Source organism: Octopus sinensis, linkage group LG2 (genome assembly GCF_006345805.1).
Source record: "Octopus sinensis linkage group LG2, ASM634580v1, whole genome shotgun sequence".
Classification (NCBI taxonomy): Eukaryota; Metazoa; Mollusca; class Cephalopoda; order Octopoda; family Octopodidae; genus Octopus; species Octopus sinensis.
The window spans coordinates 183,961,581-183,975,751 of record NC_042998.1 but is presented as its reverse complement, the minus strand read 5'-3'; the positions used below and the strand labels follow the sequence as shown (position 1 = coordinate 183,975,751).

General features: G+C 39.4%; 1 protein-coding gene and 1 long non-coding RNA gene across 3 annotated transcripts; one reads left to right on the top strand and one right to left on the bottom strand.

The window, feature by feature from the left end:
• Positions 1-1,287: 1,287 nt before the first annotated feature.
• On the top strand, positions 1,288-8,729 carry LOC115232633 (RING finger protein 37-like). 2 transcript variants are annotated; one of them, XM_029802628.2, is made up of 2 exons: positions 1,288-1,400; positions 6,477-8,729. In XM_029802628.2, exon 2 carries the CDS (start codon positions 6,537-6,539, stop codon positions 8,211-8,213), a length of 1,677 nt encoding a protein of 558 aa, XP_029658488.1. In that variant the 5' UTR covers positions 1,288-1,400; positions 6,477-6,536; the 3' UTR covers positions 8,214-8,729. The 2 variants fall into 2 exon arrangements, with proteins under 2 accessions (XP_029658488.1, XP_036356424.1); XM_036500531.1 differs by lacking the exon at positions 1,288-1,400 and adding an exon at positions 1,463-1,884.
• LOC118762145 lies at positions 1,781-13,773 on the bottom strand. Its single transcript, XR_004997924.1, has 3 exons — positions 13,695-13,773; positions 12,753-12,755; positions 1,781-1,791 (listed from the first exon to the last, which is right to left on the bottom strand). It is a non-coding gene; the product is annotated as an uncharacterized LOC118762145 (long non-coding RNA).
• Between the last annotated feature and the right edge of the window lie 398 nt (positions 13,774-14,171).

The following is a 14,171-nucleotide window of genomic DNA, read 5'->3' as shown; positions in this document are numbered from 1 at the left end:
TATATATATATATACACATGTATACATACACAACGTACACACACTTACACAGCAGGAGGGGAAGGAGCTTGAGATCACCAGGAGAAACTACCGAAACAGACATTATCATCATCATAATCATGGTCACCACCACCATCATCATCATCTTCATCATTTATGTCTGCCTTCCATAGTGGCATAAGTTAAATATTATTTCAACATAAATCCGACCAGTCAGAAGGACCATGTCATGTTTTGATGTCTCAGGATGTGCATGGTTAGGAAGGATTGGATGCACTTCCTTACACCAACCATTCTACAGAGTGTACCGGGTGCTTTTTTTTCTCTTTCATAGTACCAGAACTACCAAAGTTGCTTTTTTTTTGGCAAAACTAAGCAACCACCATAACAGGAGAGAGAGAGGAAGAGATGATTTGAGGCAAGGTGATGAGAAGATGAAGTATGATAAGAGGAACAGATTTATTACAGTGTTGTGCAAGAAGACTGCTTCAAGGGGGAAGATTTCCCCTTCTCAATAATGGCTTTGATTGTTCGATGGTGTTTTTCCATAATCTTATTTCTACTTGGACTATATCAGCTCCGAAGAAGCGTCTGACATTCTATTTGTCGAGCGTTTCTTTCAGCAGCCCTCAACGAAATGCGATGCTGTTGTCTATGAATAATTTGTCCACCGAGCCCCTTGCTAAGAATATCTCGTTCAGCATTCCTGAAACTTCAATCGCAGTCGCCCATCACGATTTGTCTCCATATCGTCATCTGCCCTGGTCTATACGATCTTCTCTCGTAACGCGTTACATCGAGTGCCAGCCGCTTTCTAGTCTTCCTCCACCTGAATTTTCCTCCATTTCATGCACATTCGGTGTGGGGTTGGTTAATGGACTGACACTTGTCATTATGTGACAGCCAACAAGACACCGGAGTTTAAGATGTTTGAAGTATTGATTCTCTTCTCTGCAATAATCTGTTTCTGTAATATTCATCGAAGAATATTTTATTTTAGCTTGAGAGATACGAGAAAATTAAAAACAAGCGTGAAATATATAAATATTTATTGTAAGAAATCCTCTGGAGAAGGAATCGTCTCTAGATGACAACAAAGAAATGTACAAGTTTACGAATATTTCAGACATAACTAATGGCATAGCTTGACCATTTTAAAAATTTAATTAAATTTAATTAAAAGTATTATTCTTTTTAAGACTCTCACTGCAACAGAAATAAAAGACGAAATTAAATATATTTTCTTAAAACTAATCATTATATTACGAAGTGTCTATAATTTATTTTCTGCTGAAGTTTTCGGTTAGTTTTCACTAATAAACATTCCGGTGCTATGAAATGGTGACTGCATGAAATATAGTTAAAGAGGTCGATGCAGTAGTTTTGGATTTAATATTAACGTAAATATTTTTATTGTATTATTATCAGTTAACATGATTTGTAACTATTTTATTTTTACACTGTCTTTAGCTAAACAAGTTCATCAAATCTCCCACCCTCACGTATTTTTACATTGAAATACCTCGAAGATTTACTGAATTTGCTTTGTTTTGTACCTTCCTGGTGTGTGATTGAACAAATATTAGTAATATTTTGGGTAGATTTCTTCTCTTACATCCACCCGTCTTGGGAAACGTGTGTAAATATTAAATCTTTGAGCTGATTTGCTGGTACTGCCCTATACCTACAACTTATATGAAGCGAGCGAAAATTTGACAGCTAGAAATAACGTCTAAATTTTCCTCAAACACTCTAATGACTTAAAAGACAAAAATATTGGTTTGTGTTGTTCTGGGGGTACACTATGTCTGAAGAAGACAAAGAAAAGCAAATAGACCGGACGGTGAATGTTTTTGATGCTAGTGTGTTCGATCAGAACAATTGGTAAGAATCTTCTTTGTTATAGGAACGTAACCAGCTGATAGACTGAAACAAGTTAGCGTGATAGGAAATACAATAAGGTTTATATAGTAAGGTTTTTAATTTCTGAAACTATTTTTCGATAAAAATATTTTCATTCTTTTTATTGAGTAATCTCTCTCTCTATAATTGCATACTGTAGGATGTGAAAGATGAACAATGCATGAAGTTTTAAGAAAGTATTTATACACCGTTACGTTACAATACCTTGCCTCGATGGGCAGGTTATGATAAATCCAAAAGCATGCGAAGTAAAGTTTGTGTATGTGTTCTCTTCATTGTTTAGTAGTAATTGCGGAGAGAGATTGAATGATGTTGTAAGAGAATAGAATTAGAGCTAGTGAGAGTTGTAGGGTGTTGTCTCACAGTTGCTGACAGTAAACTTCATTTTTCTCGCTGCAAACCTTTAACACTTCTATTCAATATGTCATTGGCGACGGGTGTTATACCTGCGGACTGGAGAACAGCGATAATCTGCCCAATTTTCAAGAAAGGGAGCCGCGAAGACCTGCTTAACTACCGACCGGTTTGCCTTACTTCAATAATCAGCAAGATATTCGAAACCATCCTTAAGAAAAGTATGTTGCTCCACCTCCAAAACACAGCCTCTATCTCTGATTCCCAACATGGCTTCATGCTGAAGAGATCATGCTTGACCAACTTACTGGTAATGGAAGAATTGGTGACGCATATCCTGGATGATGGTGATGCTGTTGACATCGTTTTATTGGACTTTGCCAAAGCTTTTGATGCGGTAAACCACCGCCTATTACTTGTCAAGCTTCAAGCATATAGTTTCCATCCAGATATTGTACGATGGGTTGGTGCCTTCCTCTCAGATCGCTCCTTCCAAGTTCAAGTTAATAGTTCGCTGTCCGACGTCTCCAGTGTGAGCAGTGGCGTGCCCCAAGGTTCAGTGCTTGGGCCCTTATTGTTCTTAGTCTTCATAAATGACTTGCCCGACGACCTCATGCAACACACCCTTCTATTTGCCGATGATGTCAAACTGGTCGCTCCTTGCGGTGATATAGATGATCTTCGTCGATGCCTCCACCAAGTTTGGAGATGGTCTAACGAATGGAACCTGTGTCTGAACGTGTTAAAGTGCTGTCATCTGCCTGTTGGCTCTTCTCCTGCAACTCAACTTGATTTCGAGCCGGGTCGTCTGCTGCTGGAGAGGACCGACCAGGTAAAGGACCTGGGTATCTTGGTGGATTCTTCCTTTTCGCCTTCAGCCCAGTGCGTCCATGCTGCCAACAAAGCACGCGGAGTTCTGTTTTTGATTTAATGGTCATTTGGAATGCTCACAGCAGCCATATTCCTACCGCTCTATGTCACGCTGGTGAGGCCCATATTGGAGTATGGGATTCAAGCCTCTTCTCCTTATCTCCTCAAAGACATACATCATCTCGAAAGAGTCCAGAAGCTGGTTACCCGCATGGTTCTTGGTCTCAAGCATTTGTCTTATGAAGAAAGGCTGAAGACGCTCAACCTTTATTCTCTAGAAAAACGCCGCCACCGTGGTGATCTCATTCTTGCTCACAACATCATAAGCAGAAAGTGTACCCTCTCGAAAGAGCTGTTCTTCACTCCTGCTCCAGAGCGTTGGCTGCGGGGTCACTCCGAAAAGCTCTATCTGTGATGATTTCATCTCAATCGAAAGAGAGGGGCTTTCTCCGTCCGGGTTGTAGACCTGTGGAATAAGCTGCCGGACGAGATAGTGAAGATGCCGACAACCGCTCGGTTCAAAGTCTCTCTTGACCAGAAATGGCCTGAACTCTTTGCATGAACACCACCCTGTACATAACTCCATGTCCCCCTACATGGCCTTGCTTTTTGCTTTTTGAGCCAAAAAATTAACTTAACTTAACTTTAGTAGAGGCATTCCTTGTGATCCTTATTCTAGCAGTCCGTTCCCTAACTAATTGAGTTGTCACGAGCTGCCTCGCCCAGTTGTCGCCAAGTGACTACTTGGTTGAGTCGTCACCGACTGTGACTAACTGATTTTTGCTTGGGGTGTGCTTGCTTTTATAACTATTCAGAAGGATAGATATATCATTGAGAACAGTAGATTTAGTTGGTGGTCTTGTTATCTTGATTCTAGCTTTTGATGAAGTTGAAGAGGTTAGAAAGGGTCAAGTGGTGAAGACATTATTTTAGCCTAGCGAAAGGCATCTGGAAAATGTAAAACTGCTGTCAGAGAAAAACCATTGTTCCACCGTGGGAACAATTCTTTTGCAATGTTAATTTAAATTTGGCTATGGTGGATCAAATCCACTTTGTGCTTGCAAGATTCACTACATATATATATATATATATATATATATATATATATATATATATATATATATATATATATACATTTGTGTCATTTTCTTTTTGTACCTTATAATTTAACACACTCACCGGTAAAATTTCCACTTATTTCTTATTTTTATTTTTCTAAAATTTTCATTGCATCATGCAATCTTTTCAATAGTCTTGACTCTGTCTGTTATTTACACTGCGTTGCTTTTTGCTTGATTGTGCGCATGTGTGTGGGTCAGTGTGTGTGTGCCCATGCATGCATACATGTATGTATGTATGTATACATGTGTGTGTATGTATATATGTATGTGTATGCATATGTATCCAACCCATGCTAGCATGGAAAGCGGACATTAAACGATGATGATGACAATGATGTATGTGTGTGCATCTGTATATTTATGTGCTTACATGTCCGTGTTTGTGTATTTTCTATGTATGTGTGTTTGTATATGTATGCACCTCTGTCTCCTTGTGTGTGTGTGTTTTGCAACTATGTACCATGTTTGTATGTATGGATATGCATCTCTATATGTGTGGACACGTGTCTCCATATGTGTCCTTGTGTGAAGTAAAGTGTGTGTGTGTGTATATATGGTCATGTGTTTTACTCTCCATTTGCGTATGTGTGCTTGTCTGTTCATATAACTTATGTACCTATCCGTCTGCATGTTGATCTGTTTATTTTCACATCCATATGCTTACATACATGTACATACACACACATATATACATACATCTACATAACAGCCCACTAACTATTCTACCCTACCTGTGTAAACTGTGGGTATGGAGGTATGATATCTGGTTCACTTGTTATTGTACATCTATAAACATTGTATGTGTTTATATGTTCAAAACTACTAAAATATATGCCTGGGTACATGATCTAACAAAGAGGTTACATACATTTTTCTAAATGTTTTCGAGGTACAGCAAACAGGAACATGAAACTCTGAGTAACAGTTTTGTGAAGATTTTGTCGCTTTAATAAAAGTGTATATACATATATATATATATATATATATATACACTTTATTTAAAGCATATTACTCTACCACTGGTATTTGAGTACTCTTTTTTCCACCTTGTTTCACATTTATGTGTTTACTCCGGTATATATATATATCGATATAGATAGATAGATATAAATATATATATAGGTGCAGGAGTGGCTGTGTGGTAAGTAGCTTGCTTACCAACCACATGGTTCCGGGTTCAGTCCCACTGCGTGGCATCTTGGGCAAGTGTCTTCTGCTATAGCCTTGGGCCGACCAATGCCTTATGAGTGGATTTGGTAGACGGAAACTGAAAGAAGCTTGTCGTATATATGCATGTATGTGTGTGTATATGTTTGTGTGTCTGTGTTTGTCCCCCTAGCATTGCTTGACAACCGATGCTGGTGTGTTTATGTCCCCGTCACTTAGCAGTTCGGCAAAAGAGACCGATAGAATAAGTACTGGGCTTACAAAGAATAAGTCCCAGGGTCAATTTGCTCGACTAAAGGCGGTGCTCCAGCATGGCCGCAGTCTAATGACTGAAACAAGTGAAAGAGATAGACAGACACACAGACAGATATTCTTTCTATCAAGCCTTCAATTCGTTTTTTCGTAACCACTAAACTTGTACAAATTTAGCTTTTAGTCAGTTAACTTCAGCAACTAATTACAGATGTTTGATGAGTCAGTAGAGATTCAATTTGGTTGCTCAGCCTATTGAAAATAGCTGAAGGATCTCCTTCAACTCACATCTGCTTTAAATAAGAAAAACATGCATTGGATATTGTAGTCCAAGATATCTCTAAATACAGAACTGTCACAACTGGAATGGTTTTTTTTCCTTTTTTTGTTACCTTTCATGACCCCCATAATTTCAGCCTTAATATTATCTTTAATAATATTTACGTAGTTTAAGCTGTGAGCTGGCGAATTCTTAGCACACCAGGCAAGATGCTTAATGGTATTTCGACATGTTTTTATGTTTTGAGTTAACCTCTACTGAGGTTAACTTTGCCTTTCATTCCTTCAGGGTCGATAAAATAAGTAGCAGTTGAGCACTGGAGTCAGTATAATTGACTACACTGCTCTCCTGATCTTGCTGGCCTTGTGCCAAAATTTGAAACCAATATTTACCTAGTTTTTGTCTTGTCTATTTTTATTTTATAATTTTAGATAATAATGTCAAAAAATATTTTTTATGGTTAAATTTAAAATTGTTTTCCCTACTAAACTGGTTTTCTTCTGTTATAGGGTGGATTATATTCACACCAATGAAAGATATTTTGAATCAGTCAGTATCTTCTTTGAATAATGCTGGTTAATCTTTGTCACAGTAGTTTAAAACCAGCGATTGTTTGTAACAAACCAACTTATGATGGCTATGAAATTAATAATCTTATACAGCAGACATCCTATCGAAACCAAGGTTTTATGGTGGAACGATTTATCAAACCACCAGTAACTATAACGTTGAAATTCCCATGTAATGTTGAAATTTTCAAAATATGTATCAATCCCTTTGTTGGTCGACAAAAATCTCTAGGCTTTGAGGTACACACAAAATCTGAAGTTGTGATGGATTCGTGGTTGATGAACTCCAGTCTGACACCGTCTGTTAATACAGATGGTATTTTTGTTCCAGTCGGAAGAACTCTTCTTAAAGAAGCAAAAACGTTTTGTTTCCGTAATTATAGTTTTAAAGGCCAGCGGGAAATACCTAGTACAATGCTTTGTCAATTAGAATTACCTTTGAAACACCACCAACAGAAATCTCTTACTTTTGTTAGTCACGTGTCACTGAGAATAACTCAGACAGAGGGGAGTAGTGTCCCTTGCATTGGGAAACTTGAAATATGGGCCAAACCCGTGTCAAACGGTGTCGCAAATCTCGTAAGCAAAGTTTATTCCTGTTTTGAAGAACGTTTTTTGAATGATCAGGTTTGTGAGACAGACACAGTGAACACGGACGACTTTATTAATCAAAACGCAACTTCTTCTTTACCTACAAATAGCAATTCTTTTAACTTAAATGGTGTTGATGTTCCTGAAGATTTTCTAGATCCCATCACATGTGAAATAATGACCATGCCGATGTTGTTACCTTCTGGTCAGTCTGTGGACCAATCTACATTAGTCAATTATAATAATGCTGAATCAAGATGGGGACGCACACCAAATAACCTTTTCACTTCCATTAAATTCACTTCAACTTACAAACCTGTACCGAATACATCACTCAAAGTAAGGATTGATAAATTCCTCCTAGACAACTCTCAGCAACTTTCTGATGTACCAAGAACTATTGGTCGTGCTTCAGACATACAGAATCAAGGATTGTCTATAGAAAATAAAAGCTGGGTCCAACCTGCTCGTTTAAGAGCTGATTCTCGAAAAATGTGCAGCCAAACATTTCTTCAGCATGGTAACTCTTCAACTAAACTTAAAGCATCATGTTCATCACTAAATAAACATCAGAATTTGGCAGCTTCAAGTTTGAACGGTCATATTAAATCTCACACAAAGCACGAAAATATCTCCAACAGTTCTGCACAATCCAGAACTACTGATGGAAAAAATTTTCAAATGCTAACTCCTGGATTAAAGAGAAAAACTTTATCTTCTTCAAAAACTAGTGATGATGTTGGTAACACTGCCAAAAGACAACAAACATCTGAAAGTGCTCGGGTAATTAGAGATTCACATGAGAATGATTTAAACCAAAGCCTTGAAGCAGCTTTATCTCGAACTTTAGGTACACTTCCATCTTTCAGTACACCAGTTATGAATAGCAAAGAAATCATTGCTAAAAAATGTGCAAAATGTCAAATAAGCAATGAGGCACATCTCTATGTGTTGCCTTGCACCCATATACTGTGTCGAAATTGTCTCAATAGTAATTACCGAAATGAGAATGGTACTATGAAATATTTTTGCTTGCAGTGCAAGGATTCTTATAATTCCAAAGAGATTCAGCGACTTTATGATTGATTTCTTCTCTAATATATGAATAATTTTTTTTTTTTTTGTGACTTGTATATGTTTCATACAAAGTTGGAAAGAATGTACTTTTGCTTTGAAATTTGTAATAAAAATTCTTATGGTTAAATAACCTTTCGAAAATACATCCTAAAACTTAAGCCAGTGATGGGAACTTCGTGATTACGTAACCTGCTAGAAATAGCAAACAAATCTACCTCAAATTACATTTTGCCAAAGTAAAATTGGGCACATTTGATTATATGGCTAAGAGCATATTGTATTTTTAAAAATGCTGGAATGGCCCTTTCATCAAAGCTGACTTGAGGCTAAGCAACAACTCATAAAACAATTCCATTTTATTCAAAATAGAAACAATTGTGTGTGTGAGAGGGAGAGAGATGAAAATTTAATAAACCATTAGTTTGGATATTAAATTCCAAATGATTTCAGTTTAATCAATTCATACATTATAAATGATGACAAATATTTAAAAATAATTATTAAATGAGAAGTATTTTTAAACATTGAGCTTTGATATTCATTACTCTTGATTTTGATAATCCGTCATATATCACCATAATCATCATCATCATCATCGTTTAACGTCCGTTTTCCGCGCTAGCATGGGTTGGACGGTTCGACCAGGGTCTGGGGAGCCAGGGGCTGCCCCAGGCTCCAGTCTGATCTGGCAGTGTTTCTACAGCTGGATGCCCTTCCTAACGCCAACCACTCCTTGAGTGTAGTGGGTGCTTTTTACGTGCCACCTGCACAGGTGCCAGAGGGGTCTGGCATTGGCCACGATCGGTTGGTGCTTTTTTTTATGTGCCACCGGCACAGAAGCCAGTCAAGGCGGTGCTGGCATCGGCCACGTTCGGATGGTGCTTTTTATGTGCCACCGGCACAGAAGCCATTTAACACCCAAGTGATTGGCATTAGGAAGGACATCCAACCATAGAAGTCACATAAAGCCAATGCTGGAGCTTGAGATTGTCCTGCAACTTGTCGGATCCTGAAAAACCATCCAACTCATAGTGAGGGTTATGTGTGAGTGTGTGTGTGTACATGTGTTTATGTGTGCATGCACTTAAGTAAGTAGTAAACCTCATCTGATATGTGGCATTTGGTCAATGAGGGAATTTGATGCCGCTGCCCTCATCTGTGTTTCCTGCCATGAGGTAGGCTCGTCTGGAACCCTTGACAGGAAGAGATCCAGTTTTGTTTTAAAGACACGTACCTCTAAATAAAATCACAAGACAGCCTGTTCTCAACCCAATTTTGAGCCTACAGCTCCTTATAACTCACCTCCTCCTTTCAAGGTCTTTCACTTCCAGATCTTTTTAGACCACACAAGACACAGCCAGTTCCAGCAACGACACCACAGCAGCCATGTTGAGACTTACAACTTCATCCAACAACATTATGGCAGCATCCTTTTTTGTTGTCACAGTTATGTTTTCTGCGTTGTCAACATCATTTCTTTACACACACATCTCAACCAGGTTCCAGTACTTCACTGTTTGTGAATTACTTCACCATGGATCAACAGCGAATATACAACCTGTAAGAACTCCTGTACCAAGTGACCCTGGCAGCAGCATCACAGCCACGACTTCATGTTTACATGGTGGAAGCACTTGGGTGATCGAAACTTGCCCACAACCAGGGGTTTAAGCTTGTGAGTGCCTGTCCCATTGCAGGCAAAGAGGATGGCAAGTCTGTTCTTTGCCTGTTTGTAGCCCAAAGTCTTATGAACATTTGTTATTACTGCTAGAGTGTTGTTTGGTAGCATCTTCCAGTAGAGGCTGGACTCATATGCATTGTACAGTTGTTCTGGTGTGAGGGACTCTGCTTCCAAATGCTGCTTCAGGGTAGCAGGGAAGTCATCTGCAGCTTGGCTGATCTCTGCTCCACACTGATCTTGACAGTACCTATACCATGGCGCTTGTTGGCTAGAAAGGTCTGCTGGTCAGGTTGCTCTGGATGCAGTTGGCTATGAAAGGTCTCTGCCTGGGTTTTGATAATGGTGCCTGACAGTAGGGTGCCACCACTCTGCTCTTCAACAAACCAGGTGAGAACTGCTTTCTCAAGTCCACTGTCAGTGGCAGTCCTGGCCTTCTTCCTAGCTAGGCCCTCAATGTCCACAACTGCATGTACATAACTCCTGAGGTTAGCCTCATCCTAATCCCAACCATGCAGGGTGGACTCTCTTGATAGTTTGGCTTTGATTTCACTATTTCATATGTGGTCAATCTGATTTAACTTTGCCTTTACAGAATAGGATTTCCTCTTAGGCATTGTGTGTACATATGGTAATTTCTTTTTTAAATATCTGCAAAATAGCTTGAAATTGTAATGAATGAAGTGGAATATGGTCTCCCTTTTATATAAATTGTACCTCCAGAGTGTTAATTACTTCCTTTAAATATTAATTTGTTTGACTCATTTGAACCTTTTGATTGGCAGAAGCTTCTTCAAACAATCCAAACAAATCATTATCATCATCATCATCATTGTTTAATGTCCGCTTTCCATGCTAGCATGGGTTGGACGATTTGACTGAGGTCTGGTGAACCAGATGGCTTTACCAGTCTCCAATCTGATCTGGCAGAGTTTGTACAGCTGGATGCTCTTCCTAACGCCAACCACTCCAAGAGTGTAGTTGGTACTTTTATGTGCCACTGGCGCAAGGGCCAGTCAGGCGGTACTGGCAATGGCCACTCTCAAATGGTGCTTTTTATGTGTCACCTGCACAGGAGCCAGTCCAGCGGCACTGGTAATGACCTCGCTCAAGTGCTTTTTCACGTGCCACCAGCACAAGTGCCAGTAAGGTGTTGCAGGTAACGATCACGCTCGAATGGTGTTTTTTACATGCCACCGGCATGGAGGCCAGCTTATTGCTCACGCTCGTATGGTACTCTTAGCACTCTACTTGCACGGATGCCAGTCATCAAATTTGATTTCAATTTCACTTGCCTCAACAGGTCTTCACAAGCAGGGTTTAGTGTCCAATGAAGGAAAGGTATGCATAAGTGGGCTGGTTACATCCCTGGCATAGGCCACAATGTTATGGTCTCACTTGGGCTTGCCGAGTCTTCTCAAGCACAGCATATTTCCAAAGGTTCTGGTCACTAGTCATTGCTTCAGTGAGGCTCAATGTTCGAAGGTCATGCTTCACCACCTCATCCCAGGTCTTCCTGGGTCAACCTCTTCCACAGGTTCCCTCAACTGCTAGGGTGTGGTACTTTTTCACACAGCTATCCACATTCATTCTTGCCACATGACCATACCAGCAATGTTGTCTCTCTTGCACACCACATCTGATGCTTCTTAGGTCCAACTTTTCTCTCAAGGTACTAACACTCTGTGGAGTATGCACACTGACATTACACATCCATCGGATCATACTTGCTTTATTCCTTGTGAGCTTGTCCATGTTTCACTGCCATGTAGCCTGTCTGTTTGTACACATGTGTCATACAGTCTGCCTTTTATTCTGAGCGAGAGGCCCTTTGTCACCAGGAGAGGTAAGAGCTCCCTAAACTTTGTCCAGGCTATTCTTATTCTAGCAGCTACACTTTCAGCATACTCTCCGCCGCTACTGACTTGGTCACCTAGGTAATGGAAGCCATCAACTACTTCTAGTTTTTCTCCCTGAAATGTGGCAGAAGTTGTTCTCTGCACATTTTCAGTGTTATTTATAGCTCCTGAGCATCTGCCACATACAAAAGCTATCTTCCCAGTTAGCCTTCCTTTGATATTGTTGCACCTCTTATGTGTCCATACACTGGGTACATCTTATAGAGTTTCTACCTATGCCTTTTCTACAGATTGAGCAGGGCCATCTACCTGAAGGGATTTGTGGTTTGCCTGCCTTCCTATTTATTAGGACTTCAGTTTTAGCTAGGTTGACTCTAAGTCCCGAAAGACAAACAGTCAAAAGTGCACACTGGTCACAAAAGTGTTGTTTTCATCTCAAAATCAAAGAAATTATGCACATGAAACATGTAATTAGCACCCAATTATATGGTAACTGATTGCAATATTTATTTTCAAGCTGTTGATTAAGATACGTATTTCGTTGAAATTCATTGAAATTCTGCTTTTAATCAATGCTTTTGCAAGTTGTGGGTGATAATGAAGGAAATTCTGCTTCAAATTATTTGGGGTCCATCAAACCACCCACATTATATGCAGGGATGCAGTATAGCATGACACCTTATAAAGAGGGAGCACTGTATTTATTTTATCAACTCTAAAATGATTAAAGGCAAAGTCGACTTTGGTGGAATGTGAAGTCAGAATGTAAAGATGAACAAAATGCCACTAAGCAGTTTGCCTAGCATGCCAACAATTCTGCCAGCTCATCACCTTATTTTAAGAACATGTATAACCTGTATTTTTCAGTCTGAGAAAAATATTTTGTTTCTTATCTTATTGTTGTGAAAACAATAAGCATGATTCTTAAGTACACAGTGAATTCTGAGAAACAAAATAAGATTTTTAGTTATTTTGTGTTTTTTTACATGTATAAACAAGTCAAAAAACCACTCCCTGGTCAGACTTTTAGTGTTGCTCCTGTAGCATACACTCAAGTGAAATTCCTCTCTCCCCTTTATTATATATATGTGCATTCGAATGTAGCAGGTAACAGCTAGCCTTTGCCTGCTATTTGGACCCCGGTGTGTCCACTACTTTGATTGGTTGGTATTGGGGCAATTTGTCTCTTACTCTGTCGCACCAATTTGCTGCGTATAACCATTTAGAGCCTCTAAATAAAATCACAAGACAGCCTGTTCTCAACCCAATTTTGAGCCTACAGCTCCTTATAACTCACCTCCTCCTTTCAAGGTCTTTCACTTCCAGATCTTTTTAGACCACACAAGACACAGCCAGTTCCAGCAACGACACCACAGCAGCCATGTTGAGACTTACAACTTCATCCAACAACATTATGGCAGCATCCTTTTTTGTTGTCACAGTTATGTTTTCTGCGTTGTCAACATCATTTCTTTACACACACATCTCAACCAGGTTCCAGTACTTCACTGTTTGTGAATTACTTCACCATGGATCAACAGCGAATATACAACCTGTAAGAACTCCTGTACCAAGTGACCCTGGCAGCAGCATCACAGCCACGACTTCACGTACGACATGTACCTGCAACCAGCCCAGCATCATGGCCACAACTTCTTGATACAGTATTTCAACTACCATGTACAAGCTGGTATTCTCAATCTTGTGTCTATGAACTTCTCACTTCGATGGCTATAGACTCTTTCACTGTCTTCTTTTTCATTACCATAATTATATGTTCTTCACATGTGCATACATCTGTGCTTACACACATATATTTTGTTCTCATGATGGCCTGTCTATTATTCTGTATACATGATGCACACACAGACACACCTGTTAACATATCAATAAATTTTCTGTTAACCATTCTATGTGGTTGTCTCCTTTTTTCTCTCTGGCACTTACATGTACTATCCAATTTACATTTATTGTATCAACCATGTGATGTACTAAAGAGACATTCTTGTCACCTTGCATTACATGGTCTTTACACTCCTATAAAAATGGCTGCTCAGTCTTCAGCCAAAAGCAAGCTCATAATTTTGAAGAACCTATAAAGTAGAAAATGTGAAATAACATCAATAATTCTAATATTTACATCATCATCGTTTAACGTCCGTTCTCCATGCTAGCATGGGTTGGACGGTTCGACCGGGGATCTGGGAAGCCAGAAGGCTGCACCAGGCTCCAGTCAGATCTGGCAGTGTTTCTACAGCTGGATGCCCTTCCTAACGCCAACCACTCCGTGAGTGTAGTGGGTGCTTTTTATGTGCCACCTGCACATAAATGGTTACATAAATAAAATTTATCATGCAAAAGATAGTAGATTTCTTAGTTGATAATTCTTCTGTGAAGTGAATGTATGATGGAGGTTATTTTGATCTGTAG

Bases quoted from the DNA above. Each gene is read 5' to 3' on its own strand.
- LOC115232633 (XM_029802628.2), top strand. From the start codon at position 6,537: ATGCTGGTTAATCTTTGTCACAGTAGTTTAAAACCAGCGATTGTTTGT.